Raw genomic sequence first — 27,305 nt, 5'->3', positions numbered from 1 at the left:
TTTTATGTAGTAAAATGAAATATATTGCCTTGTATAATCAGATACCAGTAGTGAAATCATCAGTCACAATGGTTTGGGTCTAAAAGACAACAGAGCAGCTGCTATTTTTGAATAGTAGGTAAATACCTCAATATTCATTTTAATGTCCAAACAAAATTTTTGTGTCTGTCCTGAAGGGCAATCGTGACCATAGTATCAATTCCCTGCAAAGATGAATGTCTGTGTTGTATTTTGTTATAACTGTCAGAGCTAGGCCTCTAAGAAAAGGCATTTTCCATATATATCTACATATTTGTCTTACAGATGACTGTGTCACTTTAAAAGGGATGCCCATCCCTAAGCAGTTTTTGTATAATGTAAGCAACTTCCCAATACATATTACCTACATGTTTGCAATGGTTTTAACATATAAACATTAACAGACCTGGAGAGGAATGGACTTCTGACTAAAACACTTTAAGCCTCTCAATTACAATTGTAATACTTTCAATTACAATTACAAAAAAAACCCTGAAAATATTTAATGAATGTATATTGGAAAATTTCTTTTTTGTAAGTATCTCACTGCCCCTAGTATCTCATTTCTACAAATATGGAATCCCTTATCTAGAAACTAGTTATGCAGAAAGTTCATAATTACAAGAGGGCCATCTCCCATAGAGTTAATTTCAAGCCAATACTTTTAATTTAAAAAAAGATTTCCTTTCTCTCTGTAATAAAACAGTGCCTTGTATTTAATCCCAGCTAAGATGCATAAATTCATATTGGCAAGACAATCCTATTCTGTTTATTTCATGTTTAATTTATATTTAGTAGACTTAGAATATGGGGATCTAAATTACAGAAATATTCCATATCCAGAAAACCTTGAGCATTCCAGATAATAGATCATGCTCCCTAACTGCATAATGTATGGTGGAAGCCCTATTGTCCCATGCCCTGTTTTATGGCACAAAGGGCCCGTGCCTGTGTCCGGATAGCTAATAGCGCAAGCATTCTGCACAGAAATAAAGAAAGGGGAAGGTATAAACTGATGAGAAATTGAGTTTTATTTAAAAGAAAACAACTGAAATGTGTAACAGATATTAAATGCCATTCAGTAAAATGTTATAAAATCAAGTGCGATAGCCTTTTTAATACTGATACTTTAACACCCATTTGCTACAAGAGGGGTGGACTGCATGTGTTGACCAGTCTTTACAGCCAAACAAAATCCCACGTGTCCTTAAGAGAATAAACATACTGGCATTTTGTGGTATACGAACAATAACTTTAGCACCATCCCAATGGCTGCACTACAGGCATTCCACATGGCGTGAGCAGATAATTATTCCCTCTCTGCTCAGTTAGGCAGTCGAAAGGATACAACTGGACAGATTCCATCTGATAAAAATAGTTTCTCTCATGGAAAATTTGCAACTTATCTATGTTTTTCTTATTGAATGGAATCTGGAATAGTATATCCTAGCAGAACTGCTTGTTGTCCCTCTCTTGCTTCTCCTTCACTGGGAATCAGCAACAATGGAAAATGAATGCTTCTTCTCTGAGAGGACATACCCTCTTATAAGTCCATAGTGCCAGTGTTTTGTGAATAAGGTAGGGCGGCCAAGAGCTTAGAGAGCAGTTACTTTCCAGTTGTGTTGTGTAACAATAAACCTGCCAATATTGTCCCCTATATAAAAAAAAAAAAAAAAATAGGACATGGCCACGCCCCCAATCCAGACACAGTTCAGACCCAGCTATAATCCCCTCCCCCTACATATCTTAGAGTTTGGATCTGCCTTGGAAGCAGCTGACAGATATGGAATGGAACAAGAAACCATGCCATACATATAGGAATGTCTAAATTATAAGGAGAGTATCTTTGAACCCAGATTTATCATGAAACATATAATCCCTTAATAGTCACATCATTTCTTATGTTGCATTCTCACTTTTGCAATGTTACAAAAACATGGACTTCTGTAGGTCACTGATACTAAGAGAACCTTTATTTCCCCCAAAGGCACCAGTCAGTGTTCTGCATTGTACAGCCAGTCAAAAAAAACGGAGAATGCACATTAGGATATTAAATGAATTCAGAATCTGTGGCTCGTTCTATATGCATGATACAATTTAAGAGCAGCAAAAGTTTTTGTTAGCACTAATGTCCCTTTAAATATTAAAAAGCATTTTAAAGGCATAACAAGTGACTTGCCAAGGAAGAGCTTGCGTCAGTGCTATATAAGGGATAGACAGATAGGTAGCCTAAGCAAGATAAACAGAGCAATACATGTTTTGTGCAGTCTTAAAAAGAAAGAGCAATGTTAGCGTGAGCTCCCTATAATATGTGTTTAATGTAGCTTGTAACCTATGTCCCTAGATGTACAAACCTAGCTTATGAAATGTCAGACCAGAGATACTGTAACAACGGCAAATACTGAAGAATATCTGGGAATATGCAGCACTGCAAACCATACCCAATTAGCACAGTCAGTCCTGGCAGTGCAGCTACGTGGGGTTCCCCAGAAAACCCCAAACGTCAAACTGTTAAGTCAGCTTTGTATATTCTGGTGATTATAATACTAGTAAATCAGCAGGATGGTAACAAAGTAGAACCAAATGATGAGTCCAGTTAAGTGTGAGAGAAATGTGTGGTCTTTCTTCTTCCCGGTATCCCATAGGGAAGAAATGGTTCTCTCTGCATAGCAGGGCATAGTTTATTTAGATGGAGAGTGAGGTCTTCTCCTTTAATTCGTGCACACACAAATGGCAGCTCCAGCTTCCTGTTTAATGAGAATAAGTAAATATTAGGTTTGTTTGACTTCGCTTTTTTGACAGAAAAAAATTAGTTAATTCCGACCAGTTATTGTTGGACCAGTTGGCAGGCGACCACACTATGTGGGCAGTCATCACTCATACTGCCTTTTTTGCCTCTTTTATCCATCCATTGTTCTGTTCTTTTTTAGCCTACCAATATCTATATTCTTACTTCTCTTGTAATGTATATCCTTACCCTGTTCCATTAGTTTTCCACCTATTTCTTCCAATGCTCTTCTATCTTTTCTTATTTTGTCGTTCCCACTTGTCTCTCCCCCAGCTGTTCTTTCCCTGTCTTGATTTAATTCCCCTTTTTCTGCTTTGCTCTTCCCACCCAAATCACCCTCCAGCTATATTAATCCTTCTTTTTAATCTTAAACTAATCCTTGTCTTCTTCTCTATCACAGTCCCTTTCTTTCCCCACCCATTTCTGAACCTTCTTTAAGCTGGCCGTACAAGTTACAATTATGATCCATTGACGTTAGGGCTGACTTGTCCGATATGGAGGTAGAAACAATAGAATACTGATCACCTGCAATCAGTATGAAGCCAAATACTGTGTTTAGTTGAGCAGATGTTTTAAAGTTAAACCTCTTTGTCCAACTGTCCAGTCCCCATGTAGCACAATACTGTGGACAATACTGCACCATACTGTCCTATGCAGGGCAAAGGGAGATTGAAGTGATGGGGTATCAGTGCATTCATGGACAGTTTGACCAGAGCAGTAGACCAGTATGGTTTTCATTAGAATAAAACTGTTTTATAATAGTTTTTGGACAGGCTCTTACCTTCTGGAGGTTCAGCCATGGGTGGGATTAGACAGTACATGTGGTATCCACGGTCACAGTCATCACAAAAAAGCAGCTGTTCCTAAAATAAATACACAAAAATGTAGATTACATTGCAATGCGTATTGCTACCTACTTCTCTGAAACCAGTGGGCCAGATAGGGCCACTCCAGTGTTATTTAACAGTTTTATACATAAAATGCCTGGATAAACTATTTTTATTTATGTATATATTTATGTTCAAATGTGCCATATTAATTAAGATTCTTTTAGATTTTAAGATCAAACTAAAATATGAAAGGGTTTGCATTTTTGTTTGAGCTTTTGTCTGGGGGCTAGAGACTTTTTGGCTAGTATTGCCATAGATTTACACCTGGCAGAAGTGGGTTGAAACAAGATGCTCTGTGCCTGGTTTTTGCACATAGTCCCCTTCCCTGTTGTGGACTCTGATGGTTTCTTACAGAAAAGGAACATTATTTAGATGTTTTCCTGTATAAGCATTTTAACATCAGAATGAAATATACTTAGCTTTAAAGTGGACCTGTCACCTTAAGAAATAATTTCAAATTGTTTTCTATTGTGTTTGGCAAGCAAAATAAACTTTACTTACACTATATAAATTATTGTAATCTTATTTTCTTCAGCCTTGGAATTCTCAATTGCAGTAAGCAGGCAGGTGCCATTTTGTGGACACTGTTATCAAAGCAGGCATTGCATCCTGCCAAAATCTTGTTTCTAAGCCAGTATGGGGGACCTGATGCCCATGCCCATGCACTGGTTACACAATTAGATGGTGAGGATGGAGGGGGAATGTGAGGAGGGCAGCAACATCTAAGAAGTTCTGAATTGAAAGTGAAAGTAACTGTCTGCCCCACCTCTATGCCTAAGGCATAGAGGCGGGGCAGGCATTATATGATTGACAGCTGGGATTTTAAAATGCTTTTATAATGGATTTGGATGTGGTAATAAAAAAATTATTTTGGGTTTCATGTTTAATTTGAAAAGGACTTGTATTATACAGCTTTTTATGTCTGGGTGACAGGTCCACTTTAATGACAAAACATTCCCCATGTGTCAGTCTTACTGCATATTCCAATATAGATTATTTAAATTATATAAATGACTTAGGGGAGGGTATTATGAGTAATGTATCAGTGTTTGCAGATGACACAAAACTCTGCTGACCAGTCAATTCTATCCAGGATGTGACATCCCTGCAGCAGGATCTTGACCAACTGGCAATCTGGGCAGCTAAGTGGCAGATGAGATTTAATGTGGATAAATGTAAGGTCATGCACCTGGGATGTAAAAACATGCAAGCCCCGTATACCCTTAATGGGACTGCACTAGGCAAATCCATAATGGAGAAGGACCTTGGAGTCCTTGTAGATAATAAACTTGGCTGTAGCAAGCAATGCCAGGCAGCAGCTGCAAGGGCAAACAAGGTTTTGAGCTGTATTAAAAGGGGTATAGATTCACAGGAGGAGGGGGTTATGGAAAGTTTCAGTTATGAAGAAAGACTGGCCAAGTTGGGTCTGTTTACACTGGAGAAGAGGCGCTTAAGAGGTGACATGATAACTATGTATAAATATATAAAGGGATCATATAATAACCTTTCTAATGTTTTATTTACCAGTAGGTCCTTCCAACGGACACGAGGGCACCCACTCCTTTTAGAAGAAGGGAGGTTCCATTTAAACATTCGGAAAGGATTTTTTACAGTGAGAGCTGTGAAGTTGTGGAATTCCCTCCCCGAATCAGTCGTGCTGGCTGATACATTATATAACTTTAAGAAGGGGCTGGATGGATTCTTAGCAAGTGAGGGAATACAGGGGTATGGGAGATAGCTCTTAGTACTAGTTGATCCAGGGACTGGTCCGATTGCCATCTTGGAGTCAGGAAGGAATTTTTTCCCCTCTGTGGCAAATTAGAGAGGCTTCAGATGGGGTTTTTTTGCCTTCCTCTGGATCAACTAGTAGTTAGGCAGGTTATATATAGGCATTATGGTTGAACTTGATGGACGTATGTCTTTTTTCAACCCAACTTACTATGTTACTATGTTACTATTTCTTTCTGCCAAAAATAACTAAGAACGATCTTTAAAAACTCACATCATTCTCAGATGTCCCACAGACAATACAGGATTTGCACTCGATGCATTGCCACTGGTAGGTTTTGACAGCTTCTGTCATATTCACAGTAAACTGCAGGCAGGTCGGATGGCCTAAAGGAAAGCCAGAAACAAGTGGTGTGGGGTCTTGTAGGCATCATAGTATAAAACATGTACAAGTGCAACAGGGATAGCAACTATTTGGGATAAGCAAGCAATAACCCCTTTGCTGCCAGTCACATAAGGATTCCCTCTCACTCATACAGTAAGCAAAAGCAAAATGGCTCAGAGCTCTTTGGGTTAAATTGGAATATACAATAACATTTAGAAGAATAAATATTGAAAATCTAGAGTTTAGCATATTGCTGTATCTGAGTGCTTATTTTGGTTTAATGCAATGATTACCTGTAAAAGTCAAGTTGGATAAGACATTGGCTTTGTTAATGTATATTTCATTTAAAAGAGCTTTGAGGGGGGTACAAAAATCCCAAATGACACCGCTACATTATGCATTTTCATACCATAACAAAAAAACAAAAAGACAAGATTCCCTAAAATGAAAGGGAGGCAGTTGCGCTTAATATGTGGGGCAGCATAAACATCCTGGCCCCAACATGTGTTTCCAGTCCAGACTTCAGCTAAGAGAAAGGACCCAGAAAGAATAATGGCAGACTTCCTTCTGCAAGAAAAATAAAAAAACAGGGAAGTAAAATACAATTACACTTTTGTTCCTTTTAAAATTAATGACTGAGGCAAATAATCAGACCTTTTCTTCCCAGCAAGTGCCTTTTTTTAAAGGCCTAGGATAAAATGCTGTGTGCACTTGAGTAAAGTCACTTTTTTCTACAACATTTCCGGAGTGCTGCTGTTTTTTCATTTTATCCTGGATATTGTTTTACCCTGGCTGAGGGTTCAGCTTGCACCTGGGGCTACAACTATCCGGTTTGTCCATTGTGTAGCACACCTTAATCAATTTTTTTAAAGGCCTGGCCCAATTAGTTGTCACAGTCAGGTTAAGGGTGACATTCTGCAATTTTCTTGTGGTTCCAGGAATGGTTGAAAATCCAGTTAAAATTGGACAAATTAATTGTAATATTCTTTTTACCACCCCCAAAAATATCAATATGTGGAAAAAAAACTATATTTAGAGGCAGATTTATAAAGTACTAAACTGGGGAATCCTGAAGGGTTCCTGGCAGTTTGATCATGTCCCCATTTATCAAAACTTTATATTTTCAAAGCTGATGCCTGTGCAAATTTGTCAAAACACAAAAATCACTTTTTACCACTCACAGCTTTTGGTAAAAAAAACTGTCCCAGTGTCATAGCAACAAGTACATTCGCTTCCGCAAATGTCCAAAGCACTACTTTTCTTTTAGCAGTTGAGCAAAATCTTCTTCACCCCATAGAATCCATACTTCCTAATGCAAAAATTTATGTGGGGTGAAAGAATCTGGGCAATCATTTTCCATGCTGGAAAGATTTGTTCAAGTGAATTACCTTTAGAACTGGGCCAAGAGGCAATGGCACCTCAGACCATCCTCTTGCCCACCACCACCCCAATCCCCCCCACTCGTCTTGCTTCATTTCTCCTGCTAGAGCTGAGGGGAACCATATTTTTTTTAAGGAATTCCTCCCTCCCCCCTTGCACTTAAGGGAAATGCCCTATGGATCCAGCCCCTAGTTCCTGCCCTAAGTACTTCCCCCACTAAAAACAATGGTGTTCAGCTGCTCAAAACAGTCAAACACATTCAGTCTGACAGGATCAGCTTTAATAAAAGTGGCAATCCTTAAAAGAAATGTTGATAAATGGGGAGGATATTAAACTGCTGGGAATCCTCCATGGGCCTCAGATCAGTATTTAATTAATTTGAATCTTGTTTGTTCATAGATTCAAATATTTATGGAGGTTAATAACAAATGGCCAATCTTTTTTACTGGTATGTGGGATGTGAACATATTTTTTAATTCTCTGATACAGGTGTCATGTTGCGCCTATAAATTCTATGTGGTGTTACGGATTACCACACTGGTGAAGTATCACACTCATGCTTGTAATTCCCCATTCAGTGTGCCCTTTCTTAGACACAATCACACCAATCGTTTGTCCAGAACAAGAAACTTTTAACATTTGTTAATTTTATTCTGTATATTGTACTCCCTCTCATGTAAATACAGAACATTAGTATATAACATGTAATGCATACACATAGAAACAATTTACCTCCAAATGTATTGAGTTAATCATTTTACACAAAAAGAACAATTACACTATAGAACAGTACAGGTATGGGACCTGTTATCCAGAATGCTCGGGACCTGGGGTTTTCTGGATAAGACTTTTTTTAAACATTAAATCAACCCAATAGGATTGTTTTACATCCAAAAAGGATTAATTATATCTTTAGTTGGGATTAATTACAAGGTAGTATTTTATTATTACAGAGATAAAAACTAATAATTTTCTTAATTTTAAATTGAGTCTATGGGAGATGGCCTTCCTGTAATTTGGAGCTTTCTGGATAATGGGTTTCCAGGTAATGGGTCCCATACCTGAACTTTTCATTTTATTTTCTACTGCGGAATTTGCCAAAGAGAGGCTCATTTGGACTTCAGACCTTTTTACTTTACAGTTCGATCAGGCTTATCCCAGGTCTACCCAAATAAACCATTAAAGATGAAATTGTAATTAGCTTCCAGGCAGCATACATTGGGTATGTATTGTCTTTTTTACATTTAAAATCCACTTTAACAGCAAACCAATTCAAATAAGACAAGAAATGGGAATATCAAGACTAACTTGAAATGACTGAAACATGAAATTTTAAATTTCAGTTCAAATTAAAGTTCATGTTCAATTCCACCTTTGCCTTTGATTTTTTTCAGTGGGTTCATCTCTCAAGGCAACCCCCACCCCCAAAAAAATTATATCAGTCTCTATGGGTATGGCAAATGTGATTACATATGTGATTTGCCATACTCACAGCAATTTCCTTAGATTTTGGTAGAAACAATTCACGATATTTTGTCTGGGTAAAAAATGTGCCATTACCCTTAAACACACCGCTAAGGTTTTTTAATCCAACAAGACTTAACACAGGTAAGTTTACATATACACTTTTTTTTGTTTTGAATACTCAAACTCTAGTATTATTGCACCAAAACGGATTAGAGGAAAGGGCAGACAAAGCAGTCTGAGCATTTCCCTAATTAAACACAGGTATCGGGTCACTGGCTGCCCAGCTGTCCCAAAGAATCAGTGCATTGTGGTCTTTCGCCTGCGTGACCAACTGTCCTGCAGGTATGGCTTAATACAGGCTATTTCAGCGTAATATCATTAACAATATCTAGCAATAGAATCCCATTTGGTTCATATCCAAAACCCCTAAATCGGGCATTAGCAACATGTGGCCTGCCAAATACTGCTACAGCTTTGTAGTTCAATTGTAAGTCAATCAATAAGACATATTCAGAGACATCTGTGTTTTTCAAATATTATAATATTTAATATGCTTGTAAGCATCAGGTACAGCTGAAAGTACAGAGTGACTCTGGCCAAAGAAGGGCCCAACCAATCAAACTATATCCCTATGGCTCATCTCTTTATATACTACAAAAATGTTAAAATAAACGTTAAATAAAATCACAGACCATTCAATTAGCATAAGGTGAAGAGCAGTAACAGCAGGTGTTCCACACATATGTCATTACTAAAAGCTAATCATCTGCCAAGAAGAAACAGCCACAAAATATATGGATAGCATCTTTGCAAAATAACGCTCACTATCATTATTCAATACAAAGACATGCCTGGCCAACAATCTGTAGGTAAAATGTTGTTTTCTTCTCAAGCGATGCTCTAATATTCTCCAAGTAAATGGAACACAGAGGAGAGACATGTAATTTACACTCCTTTTAAGCATTGTTTTCAGGAGTTGTGGGAAGTTACCAGAAACATTTTCAAGCTGTTAAACTACATTAGACTAAGCGTGGTTAGTTACATGGTATGTTAGGGATTGGAGTTGGGGATTTTTTATAATAGAAATCATAAAACCAGCTTTGGCTTTTATACACATGGACAATGATTATTTCATTTCTTAGTTGTGATAGAGGTAAGAAACCCAAAACATCTTCAGTTTTAAGTCTAATTTTAGAAATCCTTAATACTTAAATCTTTTTGGAAAAAACATCAGCATGCAAAGTATACCTAAACATGTATTGCACAGGTTAGATGATAGCATAGGGGTATGCCATCTATGGCACTCCATCTGTTGGAAAAATCTTGTGGCATAGCTCCATCAGCTGAGCTTGTTGGGGGATGCCATTACCTGGCACTGAGGGGACAAGGGGAATACACAGAGGGTATGCCATTTTACTCTGGAGTATAGCAACCAATAAGCAATAGAACCAACTGTTGCCTCATCTATACGTTACAAGTCCAGATGTATGATACCCTCTCAGTGATTTTTGGTAGAAGCAATACTATGCAATGGAAAATGTCTACCTAGAGATGTTTTGTTGTAAAGACTATGGAAATATGTAACCAGAGCTGCCATTTAGCCAGAACAGTTACACTAAAACAAATAGAATTGAAAATTACAACAGTCAGTACATTCAATGCATTATATCAGAGAACGACATTATGGAAAGAGGAGGCAATTTATATAACTAAGGTGCTTTATATACAGTGTTTGAACAGTCCTTAAAAATGAAAAGGGGGTTAGAAAATATTGTAGGCCTCACAAATGGTGAGAAGGAGAAGAATCCTATTGGCTTCGCTTTGAGAAAGGAAAGATTTTTTTTCTCCTTTCATTTAAAACAGGAATGAGTCTGGGAGGCGCTTATTGCCTCTTTCTATGTCCACCAGTTGGGAAGGGGCGTCAGTGATGGTTTGGTATGCTTTCCATGTGTACATCAACAGAGCGATCTGGAAAAGAATAAAGTTGATGTACTTGTTTTGAACTATGAATTAAAATGAGAACATATTGACATTTAATGACATAAGGCTAGTTTATTCTAATAGATGTATGTATAGTGTGTAGTGGGATTTAATAAAAATGTGACTAGATGCAGGGCACTTAGAAATGCCCTCTTACAGAGCAGGACCAGAATGGAACTGTAGATCTATAGCTTCAACTGTTCAGGTAATGCAGACAGTGCTCCCTTTTTGCTCATGCACACACACATACAATTTAAAGGCTACACTGCACACAATAAACTGTAGAGCACACAAAAACCTTTGCACACACATAATTTCATTTCTTCCCAGATCCATCCATTGCCCTCTGCATGCAGTTTCTTTTTACAAAAAGGGGCAGATTTATCAAAATGTGAGTTTGGAGCTTATTACATAAAAACTCACCCATGTTCTATTCATTCCTATGGGATTTTTAGAAGCGTATTTATCAAATAGCAAGTTCTAACTTTCACCCATTGATAAATACAATTCTAAAAATCCCATAGGAATGAATAGAGCATGGGTGAGTTTTTATGTATTAAGCTCCAAACTCACATTTTGATAAATCTGCCCCAAAGTGTTTGCACACATGGTCGACATATAAAAACTAAATACAAGTAAATCCAATTGTCTTATGAAGTACTAAACTGGGCCAGAAATTGTATGTTTTAATTCATGATTTGACTTAATACAAATTTAACCTGCTTCTTCTGTGAAATCTTCTCCAAAAGAGCAGTACAACACAAAAATGATCTCATGTTCTCCATAAATCTGAGCTGAATGCAATTATCTCATGTAATGGCATATAACTTTATAACTAGCACATTATCCTATGCACATTCTGTATCATAGCTTCTTTACAGAAGTCCCAATAATTGACATTATAGGGCAAAGTGTAATAAAAAGAGCAGCTTTATAAATTGTAATCTTTAATAGAAATTTTACATTCTAAATCAACTTCACAGCCTATTTGACCAATACCAAAATTTAAATTTCTAATTATTCATGGATAATTTTGTAAGTTACCGAAATGCTACTAGTATAATGGGTTTTTAGTAATGATTTGCTATTTAAACATGGTTAACATATACAATAAATGTGTTGAAGGCCTAATTAAAAGTTTTATTCATAGTTCCACCCCCCCCCCAACACAGCAAGTTAAATAATGTTAGCAGTATTTACTGCAATCTATGTTAGCTGAATAACTAAAAAACAAAACAAGAATGGCATTTAAAAAAAAAAGACAGAAGTTTTCCGAACCAAGAAAATTCCATTTAATATATGCTTTATTGAATGACACTGCGCTAGGTTTGACATGTAGAACATTTAAACGAGAAGGAAAGGCTAGTAAAGAGTTAATCTCGAGCTGCAGGCATACCTTCAGAAGCCAAACAGAGGAAAAAACGCTGAGCTGTGTAAAGAAAGTTCCCATAATGCCTCACTCCTGCACCGAGACTAAGATCAGCTCCTGGCAAGCTCGTGCCTGTGTTTGCGCAGTGCACAGTTAAAGTAGGGAAGAGTAGGTTGCACTCGCGTCTAGGGGAAGGGAGAAAATTTGTGCATGCGCGTTTACTTACACGGCGCCATGTTGGACTAATTTAAATATCCTTATTGTACAGCGCTGCGGAATATGTTGGCGCTTTATAAATAAATGTTAATAATAAAAATAATATCCAACATGGCGGCCGCAATAGTTGATTAAACTGCGTTTAGGAAAATCTGAGAGTGCTCAGAAAATACTGCCTATAAAGGTAAAAAAATGTAGCGATTAGCTACAGGGACATAAGGCTTATGCATTTATGGTTGCATTTTTAACCCTTTCCTTCTTGAAATTTATGTTGTTAACCAAAAGAGAGGAGAATTCTCCTTTCTACTACAGTCTTGCAGATAATAACAAACTTAACAGCAAATCCCTGTATTTGGAACACTGTATTAACACTGTGCGCTGCATGGAGATATCTTTATATGAAGCCAGTGCATTACAGCACATAAGGGTCCTAAGTAGGTGTTCCAAGGCTGTCACTCTTAAGCAGTGAGACCACTTTCAATATGTAAGTACTTGTAAATGACCCACACATGTAGGGAGGTAATAGTTGTACTTGTTAAAAATAAGAAATATTCAGAATGTAGCATTAAAAACCATGGCAGTTAAATACTGAAAAAAATAAATATTTGCAACCTAATGTAGAAAGTTAAATGTTGATTGAAGTAGGATTTATATATGGTTTATACAGAGTTAATGGACACTTTCATATTCTGTCAAATATTACATTTTGCGTGTTGTTTTTATCCTTAATATGTATTGATACAAGACTAAAAATAACCATAATTGTCTTCATGAAAAAAGGCAGGAACCCCACCCTCCACTTTCAAAACAAAATCTGTTATGGAATACTTCTTTTGTGTCCTCTGCCTGTGTCCCCGCTGGTATTCTATAACTGCTATCTCTCCTGTTGGCTATCTCTCCATGGCAACTGCTTCTTTATATAGGTGGTGGTAAATTACAGCGTTTAAGATAAAAGGTAAGCCCAATAGACAGTAAGAGTTACCTGTCAGTAGAGCAGCAGAAGAAGGGGTGAGAAAAGTAAGAAACAATTTAGCAGAGGACAGTGGATAACACACAGCAAGGAGCAATGAATCACATGCAAAGAGGGAAGAGGAGCAAGTCCCATCATAGAAAGACTTCCATAGTTCTAGTTGTCATTTGCCCTCCTACTCATGAATACAATGAAACAAAAATGAATAATAAAGTACAAGATGTTAAATACCACAGGTTCCATGAAATGCACAAACTTTGCTAGATGTAATTACCAAGGGTTTCTAGTAGGGTTTACAAGCTGTTAGATATTCAAGACCATTCCTCTTGCCTGATGGTCTCTAAAGACCCAAAGCCAATATCAAGGACATGAAAATGTATTTTAAGATAATTTGTTGAACATTCCATTTAGTAACACAAGAAATGTTAAAATAACTTTTGTTTCAGTGTTACACTTACGTCTATTGTTGGATCTCTTCTAAGTTTTTAAAAATAAAAAAAAAATAGCCAGCTTATATCCATAACTGCAAAGGGGTAGCACTGATTTTACTATGCTTTCTCTTCTTTACCAGAGCATTTTTATTGGCTACTGTGGCAGAAATCATCCACCACTAGTAGTTGGCTGTCCTTGATTTTAATGAAATTTATTAGTTGCCAGAGATCTGCAAGGATGATGTTAAGTTAATAAGGAGAGCAGCATTAGTATTTTGTAAGGCTAATTATGGCCTGCTTTGAGGACAATGTGTATGTGTTTGTGTGTGTGTATATATATATATATATATATATATATATATATATATATATATATATATATATATATATATATATATATATATATACATATACACACACATCTTACAAGGAAACAGACTTTATACCAAATCATAAACTATGTTGTACATAGTAAAACAAACACAGATCGTGTGGGGTGGATTAGAGACAAAGGTTTCAGTTATGGTGCAGAAATATAAAGTAATAGGCCATTACAGGATGTATAGCACTACAAGTTTATGATAGCAACCCAGTCTACAGTACTGTGCTGAAAGTCATAACTGAACAGAAGATGCAGTGGGAGTCATTTATAAATACTGGGCAAATTTGCACCAGGGCAGTTACCCATGGCAACAAATCAGATGCTTGCTTTCATTCTTCTATTTGCAGCTTGTGAAGAAAAGCTAATCGCTGATTGGCTATGAGTTACTGCCCACATGCAAATTTGCCCAGTGTTCATAAATGGGCCCCAGTAGGGGAGTATTTAAGAGCAATTGTCATGTCAATCACTTCTATGGAAAGCAAATAAATTTTATGGTCACCTAATGGATGGTCAACTACAGTGGCCCCAGCATTACTATGTACATAAGCAAGCAAACTGAGGGATAAAGAAGATACAGAAAGAATATTGTCTTCATTGTTACTTAAGAGCCAGTAAAAATGCCCTTACATATTCAATTGTGTCATCCTGCTAGTATGTATTTTTGGGAAGTTCATGAATGTGTTATTTAAGGCTCCAAGGAACACAATTGACAGAATGGGTTTTTTTTTTTTTAGAATACAAAATGGCTTAAAACTGGAAAAATGTAATATACAGTGCATAATCATTGATTTAATCCACAAAACATATCAGTTATAGAACACAGAAGAAGAGATGAACCCAGAGCCAGTGGCTGAATATACTTAAATCTCCAAGACACCTACGTTTTTGCTTCCAGTGACTCATTTAGGAAAAGCAAATCTTGTGACCTTGTATTCATCAAGCACTAACCACGCTGATAATTATTTCAGGCATTTCAACACTATTCAGAAGTGGTTGGGCTCAATAAATATAGTTTTCAATTTATTTTTAGGTGACACTTTTAAGTTAATAAGAAAGTTAATTTCAGACTTCTAGTTTACCAGACTGATCTTGTAAGACAGTTTTTCTATTCTATTTTTTTTATCTGATATCTGGAACAGACACCAGGCACCAAAGCCAAAATGTTGCTAGTGAATGCTTCTCAAAATCCATCCAGGTCATGGTTTTACCAGAATAAATTTTAGTGTAAGCTATCCAAATTGGGGGATACCCATGTCTGTATTTGCATTTCCATTCCTCTTTCTACCCAAAATTCAAAATGCTGTCTGGTTAAGCACATGAAAGAAGCTGGTGGCACATGGGTGCTTTTTAAATTGGTAAGAAGCACCTGAATTGCCCTGAGCCACCTCCCATTGAGAGAAATAAAAGACGCCACCAGTATTGGTGATTTTTTAGTCTGAACCACTCCTTAGAGGTTTTTTGACCTGAAAAGTGGCCATTCTAAGCACTGCATGGTTGTGTGTATCTCACAGATAACAATTATTTTCCAAACCAGAGTCATGCAGAATAAAAATGTCAATTATATAAAAGCACAAGCCATAAAAAAACAACTGCAACTTGTCTTGGAATGACATTGTCTACATAATAGTAAAAGTCAAATTAAAAGTGATCTTCTCCTTTTTTCATTTTAAAGCCAACTATATCTTTGCACATAGTATGTATATGTTTATAGACTCACACTTTGAATTGCCATATTGTGATGTATTTTGGGGATAATTTATATGTTGCATTCCTCCATCAGCACAGCTGATGCTGAAAATATTTACCTGTCTGGATACAGTACAAACCTTAAACCCATTTGTAGCATTTAGCTGTTGAGAATTAATACTATGTACTGGGTCAATAGGTTTTTAGTTACTGGCACAAAGTGTTTTAACAAACAGATACATTTATCTATAAAGGTAATGTTATGAATTCAGCACAGTGTGTTCTGCTTCTTTAAACAGTTAGACACCAGATTGTTACATTAATCAGGTTTTTCACACTCCACTGAGAACCAGAGTACCATGAATATATACTGTACTATTCATTGGCTACTGAAAGGTATCATCACAGAATGACAACTAATGGTGGCCACATTTTATGAGAAGAAACATATATCAAGGGGAAGAGACAGATGCTTACAAGGTCAGGACTGTGCCATGAACCCAGGTGGTTTTGTTGAAGGAGTTTATGCCTTGGGTCCTATAGTGCTTGTTTCCTTTGCTCCCCTAATCTCTGCTGCTCTTCCAGCCATTATAGAAAATCTGGTATGTGATAAGAACACTAAACTTATTTGTAGTGAGTAGCACATAAAAGTCTAAAGACCACTGATTTAAACATTTGGCTGCACTGCAGAGACATAAAATACATCCCCACAGTGCATAAATAGTTTTCTCATTTCAGTCTGCCCTTCTATCCACAGTCACCATCAGCTTTTCTGCTAGAAACGTTTCTTTACAAAAACATAATAGAAATGTCAATAAAAGCCTACCACACAGAACCACGTGGCTAACATGTATACTAGGCAGAAAATGTTTATTCTCATCATGAAAACCCCATCAGTCTTGTTGCTCACAAGTACTTTCACTTATTTTACTTTCTTTTCAGTGTCCAATGCATACAATCCAAAATACTGTGCAACTTTAGCTGGCCAATTATACAAATTATTCTTTCTTTAAATATTGAAATAAATAACAGCTTTTTTTTTGAGGATTTTTTTTTTTTTGTTCTTTAGTTCAGTCTTTTCAATGCTAAAAGGTTTCCGGCTGAGTATCAAACACAGCTTCTAAACTAAAAAATAAAATATATATAAAAATCAAACCCCCCAAATCTTCAGCAAAGCCACTGATATTGCACAAGCAAAGTGTCAGGCTCCGGGCGCAGGGTGTCAGTAGGTAGGCTAAATTTCTTATTGTCCTCAACATCGACTAAAATTGCTTTCTTGATGGAGTTGCTGATCATTGAAGGCAATGTGGACTGCAGGAGAGAAAAACAGAGGAATGAGTGCTGATGTTCTGGCTTCTTAGACAATACAACTGAAATAGCAATATGCATTTACATTTATCACTTTGGGTTTTATTTGTGTTCATCAACCCTTAAAGGACAAGGAAAGGCTAAGTTACTTGGGGGTGCCAAAATGTTAGGCACCCCCAAGTGACTTAAATCGCCTACCTTTTTGCTGCAGCGCTTCCTCCTTCCTGCTTCGCTCGCGCACGCATGCGCAGTAGAGTGCCTCAGCAAACACCATGCATTTCTAGTAATGGCTATTGTTCATATATATTTAAATGCATGTCATATCAATGGGCAGTACTTGTTGCTATCTACCATTTACTAGGAGCATGTACCAAAAAGTATTTTAAAGGGGCTATACCCTCTGTGCATAGTCCTATGCAGTTTAAGTAAGCCCATTGAATTGATACACCCAGACCGGGAAAGATTGTTCTGGAATCTAATTCCTTTTAGTGATAGTAAGTTCCACTAGCAGTTTTTATAAATTGACACTGTTTGGTGTTTGTTTGGAATGTGTAAAATAATGATTTTTTTATTTATTTTTTTTTAAATTACCTGGATTTGAGATTATTGCATAGTATATTCCAGTATTGCATTATTTTAAAACAAAAAGAGAATGTTTGGATGATTTGAAAAACAAAATGGTTTCTCACCAAAATGTTACCATTTTAAAGAATGTATTGCTGCAAGTATTACATTAACAGTATTACATAGTAACACATTATCCAGTGAGTCCCCAGCGACTCACAATTTTATGTTGTATTCCCAGAGTAAGATTCACAGATAAAATAATACTTTGCTATGCATTAGAATCATATGGTTTTTATAACTCAAAATTTTCTGAAATGTGCCCAGAGCTTTGCAGGATTTTGAAGACACAGGACAAAAGAAAAAAGTAATGCGTACTTCTATTTTAGGGAATTAGGCGCTGCACCACATGCATAACGGTAGATAATAAGAACATCTGCTCCACAAGTGCAGTGATTTCTCCTGCCAAAAGCTGATATTGCGTATATACTTGAATATTAATGCAGTTTTGCTCTATATTTTAAAAGCAATTTACTGACCTGCATCACATTAAGAAGTTTAAAGGCCACTATACTTTAGAGCAGGAATCCCCAACCTTTTTTACTCATGAGCCACACTCGGATGTGTGAGCCACACAAGCATAAACAAAGTACCTTGAAAATGCCAAACAAGGGCTGTGATTGGCTATTTGGTAGCCCCATATGGACTGCTGATCTGCTTGGAGTAAAACTGTCTCCAAAATTTACCTCCAAGCCAAAGGTTTAAAAATGGGCAACTACTTTGAAGACCCAAAGGGGTGGTGAACAACATGTTCCTCATGAGCCAGTGTGTAAATAAGAATTATTGTAAGAGATTTTGATAATTTCCCTTAAAGGCTAAGGGTAAGTTTTGTGGGTTGTTTCTGCTGGTGTTATGTCTGGATGTTTTAGGCTGGTCACATCCCAGCGATGCCAACCAAGTCTGCAATAAGTGAGTGATGCCCTTTATTAAGGGTATTGTAGCACTGCAGAGGCTTTGGGAGAATACTCTGGAGTGGGGTGTTTTGCTTTAATTGCAGAACGATTACCATTATAGAAGATTAAGAAAATTGGAAGCATAAAAATAATTATAAATTCACACTTTGCAATTTTAAAAGAGAACATTTTTTGGAAACAAAACTTTCTTAGGTGCACTCTTACTGTCTTAAACATGAGCAAAAACGATTTACAAAAAAGACCTGAACATATAAAAATGAGTTATTCCTATCTATATATAGTGAAATACACAGTGCCTCAACTTGTATAACATTAAAATCCTTTCTCAAACTCTTGACCAAAAAGTAACTGTAAAGAAACATTTCCCTTTGCAATCCCAGCCTAGCAGAAAAGAAAAAAAGATCAGGAAATAAGAGTTAAATTTTAGAATATTCAATTGTTCTCAGTCTTTTTAATAGGCAATTCAGACAGATTCCCTGCAGGCTTTTGAAATTAATTCAGGAAATTAGGAAGGATTCATTTGAAAATAGTTGCCATACAAAAATGAATGACCATGGCCAATACGGTTAGTTACCAGATATGATGACAATGAAACATGTTGGTTCCTACCTGTTACAGTTCTGCTGCCGATGGCTTTCGCTTGAAGTTTAGCAGGACTGAAGATAGTTTGGTCTCATGTCCATTGCCCTTTGGACCATTATTGGGTTCTGCTTTGGTATCTTCTAGTTGATTGTTTTAAACAATCAAAAAAGTTGTTTTTTAGACAATGGAAAAAGTCTTTTGAGCCACATAAAAACAAATACCATAGACAACTGTAGAAGGGTATTTAAAACTGAGGTATTTAATGTTTTTTTTTTTTTTTTTTTTTTAATCCCCCGAGTTTGACTCTAGCAATGGATCTTCAGGCCGCAAGCAAAATGTCTTGTGAAAGAATTATAAAGGAACATGCTCCTGTTTTGAATCAGACTCAGAAGGGGGATGAACTACAAAGCTTATTCCACACTGTATGTACACAGTCTTTATGCAGAAGCTATCACTTACAAAAGTCTTATCACTGAGGTAATCTGAATTGTAGCCAAAGTATAAGTAGACTTCCAGTGTTTTCCTGCCTACTGTTTGACACGTGAACACCACCATTGGTGGCATTTAGACAAATTTAAAGTGGCCTTAAACCCAGCCCTAGGTAGGCTGTTCAATACTGGAAACAAGAATTCTGCCTGTTAATAAAAAAAAAAATAATACGTTAAAAAAAAAAATGAATATCCACAGTTCCTTCTTTAACAATCTAATAAAAAAAAATCTAAGTCCTGTCCAGTTTGGATAAAGTTGTGCTTTGGAAATGCAGGGGAAAAATCAAATGTAGACAAAAAAATAAAGTGAACAATTCTAATTAAAAAAAGAAAGAAGTAATCCAGAAAAATGTCTTTTAGCAGTCTCCCCGGGCCGCTGTAGTTGGGGAGAGATTCACTCTGAGGGAGGAAGGCTCCTCCCAGTCATCCTCGTCAAAGCCATGAAATGTTGACGTGTCGCTTTCTGACGTGGAACCGAACAAGTCCTCTGCGTTGTGCATCTCCTCCTTCCTGCTTTCTCTTCCCAAATGAGCTGACATGTATGATGAATATATCAGCACAAGGGATAAGCAACAGACATTCAGTTATCAATGCAACAAACTAGCACAACCACACCACCAGGACAGAACCAAACCAAACACACAAAAATATAAGCTTGCAAGCATTCAAATTCTATAATAACATTTTGTTTTTCATACATAAATGGTGGCAGCAAAGGGGTTATTACTTTTTGCTTGCTTTTTATTTTTCCAATACATTTGAGGGACATGGCAAATTCAGTACATTTTGGAACAAACCACGCAATTCATGTCCTTTTTATCAACTTGTTTACTAAATGCAGACGTCATAACATAGTACTGTGTACCAATGCAATATTGCTTTTCTGAGTGCATAGAAAATATACAAACAAAAAGCTTCAACCTCCATGAATAATGAGCCAAACGGACCCAAATTCAGCTGAAGGAATAAGCAAACTGGAAAGCAAATATTGTTAAACTCATGAGGAATTCATTCAAACAAACTATAACCTGTCCTGTTACTGATGGTGACAAAGACGCTTATCACTTGCTTTTGCCTATTATGTACTAATATCCTTCAAGGTATTTTTATAAAGATCTGAAGAGTGAAATACCCTTTTATGTTATTTTTATTATTAATAACTTTCAATAGGATGTTGTCATGATCTTTTAAATTTGCATTCGCTCCCAAATATTGCCCAGTTATTGCCAATTTTGTTTAAAAAACAGATATTTGATACAAGTAATACATTTTATAGTTATCAGGGTATATAGGGATATAGGGTACATTATAAAGAATATTCAAAATGTGCTACAAGCTGCATATTTTTTACAGATGTATTTTTGAACCCCCTTCTCAAGTTCAGATGGCCTTTTACTACATATGAATAAATTCTGTTAGTATTTAGTGCTCGCTAGATTTTTAACACAAAGTGCTCTTCTCATTATGGCCTGCACCTGACCTGCCTCCCCTCTGATCATATATGGGTGGGATCAGCCATTATATAGTCAACACTATTTCATCACTAAAGCATAGGGGGCCTGCTTGAAGCATCACCTAGCCCCTGCCCAAACCCACATCTGGGGCTTAACTTTTTGGTTAACTTGCTCACTACTAAGTAAATTATAAACTGAATTAACCATTGACTTCTTTTAAACTAACCTTAAAGGAACAGTAACACAAAAAAATGAAATTGTATAAAAGTAACTAAAAAAATGTGCTGCTGCCCTGCACTGGTAAAAGTTGTGTGTTTACTTCAGAAAGTCTACTATAATTTATATAAATAAGCTGCTATGTAGCCATGGAAGCAGCCATTCAAAGGAGAAAAGGCACAGGCACATAGCAGATAACAGATAAAACACTATTGTATTCCACAGAGCTTATCTGTTATCTGCTATGTAACCTGTGCCTTTTCTCATTTTTTCCAGCTTGAATGGCTGCCCCCGGGGCTACACAGCAGCTTATTATATAAATTATAGTAGTGTTACTGTAGCAAACACACCAGTTTTACCAGTGCAGGGCAACAGTGCATTATATATTTATTACTTTAACGCTCTTTCATTTTTTAGTGTTACTGTTCCTTTAATAACCTGAGGGACACTTGTAAGAGTCACTTGCAAGCATGAAACCGAATGACTTACATAGTAATTAATTAAAAACAAGACTGAATAATAGGGCCTAACAGTTATCACAAGACCTGACAATTTCTAAATGAAATTTAAATAAATGTGGAAACTTGATGACTTACAACAAAGAAGTAAGCATGGTGATTTTACGTAAAAATGAAATCAGTGATAAATACTGACTGCAGCTATTAAAAAGATATATACACGAATGTTACAGATAATACCAAGACATTCATCATCTGTGAAGGTTTTGACAAGAGGGAATGCAACTTTAAAAGTTTACCTGTATATGAGAGAGGTCACAATTACAACTATGATCATGCTCAGAACTGCACTGATAAGTACATAGGCATTCTTCACCGGAAACCAAATCTTTGTAAAATGAAATGCAGTAGTCCATGGAACACAAATAATATGATTCAGGTTTTCTAAGGTCTTCACTGCAAGCACTGCGAAAAGCAGTGTACTTACCTTCTTATGGCAATATCCATGCATTTATTAAAGTGGCAAATTGAAATTAAGTTCTTATTCAGGATGAGAGAAAATGTGAATATGTACTGTGCATGCATGCAAATACTGTTCAAATACTGAAAATAGGTCTCATATTAGTCTCAGAACTATTGTATTTTCTTAGTACTACTGTACTTGCCCAAAGATCTTCTCTAGAAGGTGGTGGGCAGTATATAACTTGGCAATAGCACATTTGCTTCTTGACAAGGAAAGTTTGTGTAGAGCAAAACCTACATCTGCCTCTTGCAAATAGTTAGACCATTAATGTTATGTCATAGAATAGCGCTCCTTGCTTGTAATGATATCCAGTACAGCCTGAAATATGGTATGAGCTGAACTAAAGTTTCAGTGCAGTTAACAGAAAGCAATCTCACCCATATCATGCAATGTTATCCATAGGATGTAAAACCAAGCACAAAGTCAAGCAACAAGAGAACTGCGGTTCTTTTAAGGAGCAGAAAGAGGAATGACCTACCAGAGCGCCCACAGTCTGCACAGGACACAAGCTCCTCTGGTTGTCCGCTTTTTTTGTTAATGCTTGAGTCTCCGAGACAGAAATCACAGTAGTTATTGGAAAGTATAGCACCATCTGTTCCTTTGCGAGCTAAAGAAGAATAAGAAAATGTTATACTTTGCAATATCTTCTGTCCTATATCCAAAATAATTACAAGGCAAAACATTTACATTTTAAAAATAGTTAATGTAATTATTGCAAAAAGCTTATCTACCTACAGGCACTACAAGCTTTTGCTTCTATTCACTTCTTGAATGTTTAGTGGTTGTTTTTTTTTAAAGAGAATGTAAACACAATTTTCATCACCAGATGCTCCTTATGGATTAATCTGTCAGAATATGAGCTACATGCAAAACCCCACAGCAAAAAATGAGCCACCCCCTATACAGGCAGCTTGTGTCCACTATTCACAGTGGTGCTAATTCCATAGTTCTTTAAAGGACAAGGAAAGGCTAAGTCACTTGGGGGTGCCAAAATGTTCGGCTTTTTCACTCTACTGCGCATGCGCGTGCGAGCGATACAGGAAGGAGGAAGCGCTCGCTACAGGTACCCCGGGCTGGTGCTGTTCTCTCCGAACAGGGGCACCAGCCTGGGGTAAAAGGTAGGCGATTTAAGTCACTTGGGGATGCCTAATCACTTTTGTACAGTAAATATCACTGTACAAAAGAAATAATAATTAAATTAGGTACATGACTGAGGCAGTAACTAAATGAGGTGCATAACTAGTTGCAAACCAATCCAGACTTAATTCAGCTCACCTGAGGAAAACTGCCCTAGAACATTTACACTTTGGAAGCTAGTGCTTCCCTAACTTTGCCTGTACTGGGACCACTGCCTTATTCAGAGAATCCAACTTTTGTCCTTTCACTGGTAGTCACCTGGCACATTAGTTCTACCATTACTTCAGAGAAACACTGGAAAGTAAGTTCAGTCCTATACTCTCTACAGGGAACTAATATAGGGGCATATATTATTTAGCCATAACCACTACATGCCTATGGGGATGTTAAATAATTGAGTGCATAATGTGTAACAGTAGATACACACAGTATAAATGCAGACTCATTATATCTGGGCCAAATGAACAATTTTTTAGCCCCATGTTTTCAAAATCTGGCACAGGCGAAATGTGAACAATTTGTGATCCTTTCTTTTAAGGGGACCTTTTACTGATGAAATATGAATTTTTTATAGAGCTGCTTATTGAATAAACCAAGAACACTCTCGTCATTAGTTGATGCTTAGCTCACAAGTTGTTCCTAACTAAAGCCAAGGAAAGCTTTGGACACAGGGCACTGTTACACTTTGCAGATGAAATCATAAATGAATGGGCGCTAAGAGGGGCACTGCTGCCATGAGGCGAAACTCAGCAGCACCCCAGTAGTTACCGGGGGCGGCAAAAAGCATCTCCTGGTATCGGTTATTGAACCAGAAATTTGGCTTTTCTATTGTAGAGAGCACAGTTGGAAAATATTTACCTATTGCCACTTCAGAAATATTTACCTATTGCCACTTCAGAAATAGAAGAGAAATGCTGCATGTAAGATCAATGTCTTGAGTGTATTCTCTTACTCTCTAGAGCTACAACCAAAACTGATCCATTTGTTGAACTGAAGAAATGTGACCAATGAAGAAATATTACCAATATTCCTACTTTCCAGAGATCATGGATGTGTTGCTGAAATATAATTCCCAGCATTTAACAACATCCACTGTTTTACAGGCATTCTGGGAGTTATAGTTTACAAATGGGTCACCAAGGCCGTTCCACGACCTAGTTAGAAATTTAGATAACTGATCTGCAGCTGTGGCTTTTCATATTCATCCATCTATGGGTATCGGCTGGCATGAAGATAAATGCAGAAGCTGTATTTTAGAAGCAGCTTTAACAGGTGAAGGTTTCACATCTATGACATAGACAACAATATAAATCATGTATCTGCACCGCGCAGCCACTCATCAATTCCAAGCATCTACTGTCTCCTGCAGCCTTTTTAAATAATGGGGGCAGTAGTGCAGCATCATGTTACAGATCCATAGACATTACCATTATCTTATACTTAACGATGTTATAAATGCAGATAAGCAACTATTCGGTTGGTCTTCATTATCCTTTCAACTATTTTTTGTTCTTTGGGTATTGAATCTGGTTGTGAGGGTAAGTAAACTCTGCTCTCATTTCACCTGATGCTCCAGTTAAAGCTCTGTGAATGAGCTTTTGGTTGGGTAGATAGGTTTGCCTACGCAATCCGAATTCTACTATTAAAATGTGCAAAATCTTATATTCTGTTCAGGACCAGACTGATATATGGGTGGGGAAAGGGCAGGGCCATTTTAATAAATGGGGAAAAGGGGCATTTGCACAGGGCCCAGCAGGACCGATGGACCACCATTGGAATATTCTGGTACGATGTTTAACAGAACAATCTCTCGGAGATGGCAGACACATTTTAATAAACATTTATTTTCTTCATTTGTATCTTTCTGTTGGATTGTATGTTCTTAAGGGATCTTTTTAATAACATTTGGTCCAGGGCTACATACCTGGGCATCAGTAAGCACAGGCCTTGTCTTCTTCCCCTGCCTTATTACCAGTTCCCACGATTCAGGCTATCACAAATTCTCTTAGGCAGTGGGGGCCCACCATGAGATCTTTGCCCTGGGCCCAATGGTACCCTAAAGCTGCCCTGGTAAATGGAGCTTGATACATACCTATACAGTTATAGCAGATATATTATAAAACTATTTCAGAGAATTAGAACAAAGCCAGCTACTTGGAATCATTTGTGATTTAGACAAATTTACTGTTATAGATGAGAATGTATTCTCTCTAGCATACAGTACAGGTCAAATATGCATGTTGTTGCTGTATAATTGATAATATGTAGTATTAGTGAGTACTGTGCCAGTATTACTAGTTATAAATGCCCGCTATATTTTTTGTTTTTTAATTTTCTTTTTGTTTTGCACCTTACTTATAAGCTGTTATTGGGAAGCTAGTTACTACTAAGGTTGCATTGATTCTACCATCCAGACATGGGCAAAGTAGGTGAAAAATTATAATTAACATTATAATTCTCATTAACACTGAGAATATTTAATATTATAGGTTACAGAGAGGGGAAAGTTAAAAAGAACCATTTTGCTTTAGGATACCTTGTGGTCTGCATAATACAAAAGTTAATTTTAAGGAAACAATGTGAGAATGCAGCAAATCAAAATACTGCTATATAGAAATCTCAGCATGAATACTGAACTAATAAGCTTTCAGTGACATATCATTAGTCCCACCTAGCTCAGCTCATAAACAAGCAGTTTAAAGTTATAATTAAAGCAACTGAAATATTAACGTAAGACAGAAAATGTACAGCTCATTAGGGAGTGTGTAAGATGTGTTGCTACATACCAACCTGACTTAAATGTGCTCTTTAGTAAGTGGAGCTTAGATGTTCAGGAACCTCCTACCAAAAATCATGCAAAAAAAAGTCACCCTCAAGAAATGTAGTTGTCTTTTAATTAAAACTTGTAGCATTCACTTGCTGAAGGATAGCACAATATCTCCCTCTGTGCTCTCTAACTTAGAAACCAAGCAAATCTCTGCCTCGGCTGTGCCCAAAACAAATCCAATATCAAAGTTGTACACTCAGTATGTAGAACACTATATCCGTACGTTGCATTTCATTGGTTACCCACACCTACATGGGTGGAGAGTATATTCAGAAACACAAAAAAATTGACACTGATGCCATTCAGTTTTCTATGTATGCTATAAACTGCTTAGTCTAAGCATAAATTGGATGATGCCTCTTGTTACTAGGTCTTGTAATTGCAACTGGTTTAGTGGGTCACTAATACTAAGCTACAATTGTTGAATAATACATTTCTCTAACACACCTAGACTTAAAACATGAAATATTTTTGTATTAACAATCCATCCATTGCATTATTTTTCATATTAAACAAGCCCTTGTATGTTGGGTTCTCACCTTTTTACTGTGAAAAGTGGGCTATTACTAGTCACCCAACTGGTGTAGACATTTTAGAGAAATAGTAAATGTAAATATTGGCTCTTAGTGCTATGTGTTTCTGTAGAACAATGGATCGACATCCAGACAGTACCATGTGTGGGTAGCTGGGGAACTCAGACATGGCCTTGAGATCTATGATTAGTTGTACTGACAAGTGGCACAAAGCAATTTTGTTTTCAATTTTCCATTAGTGCCACTATATCATCCAGCTGCTACTGTTGCAATTAGAAAACAGAGGAGATTGATCCCTCTGTAAAAATAACAGTAGTTCTTAGTGTCCCTAGTAACGAGTCCTTCAAGTTTTAAACTGTAGGTTTGCATCTACTTTCTGTGTCTAGAAAAAAAAGTTTCCATCCTACAGGAGTCATAACACAAATGCAGTGATGCCTTTAATGTTCATAAGATGTATTGGAGGCTGGTTGCTCTACCTTCCTGAAGGTTCTCAACCTTCCTAATGCCGCGACCCTTTAATACAGTTCCAAATGTTGTTGTGACCCCCAACC

The 27,305-nt window shown here is 36.9% G+C and overlaps 1 protein-coding gene across 9 annotated transcripts in view; it reads right to left on the bottom strand.

The window, feature by feature from the left end:
• Nucleotides 1-1,031: 1,031 nt before the first annotated feature.
• dpf3 (D4, zinc and double PHD fingers, family 3) overlaps nucleotides 1,032-27,305 on the bottom strand; it is a 163,359-nt gene continuing 137,085 nt past the window's right edge. For 3 of the 9 annotated variants that reach the window (XM_012967894.3, XM_012967895.3, NM_001278413.1), the window contains 4 exon segments: nucleotides 22,736-22,864; nucleotides 5,699-5,811; nucleotides 3,588-3,669; nucleotides 1,032-2,765 (listed from right to left, as the gene is read on the bottom strand). In XM_012967894.3, coding sequence (XP_012823348.1) covers nucleotides 2,704-2,765; nucleotides 3,588-3,669; nucleotides 5,699-5,811; nucleotides 22,736-22,864 — 386 coding nt within the window. In that variant the 3' untranslated portion in view covers nucleotides 1,032-2,703. 9 annotated transcript variants of the gene reach the window in all.

Source organism: Xenopus tropicalis, chromosome 8 (genome assembly GCF_000004195.4).
Source record: "Xenopus tropicalis strain Nigerian chromosome 8, UCB_Xtro_10.0, whole genome shotgun sequence".
Taxonomy (NCBI): Eukaryota; Metazoa; Chordata; class Amphibia; order Anura; family Pipidae; genus Xenopus; species Xenopus tropicalis.
The sequence above is the reverse complement of the archived record's forward strand: the minus strand, read 5'-3'. Positions and strand labels throughout refer to the sequence as shown.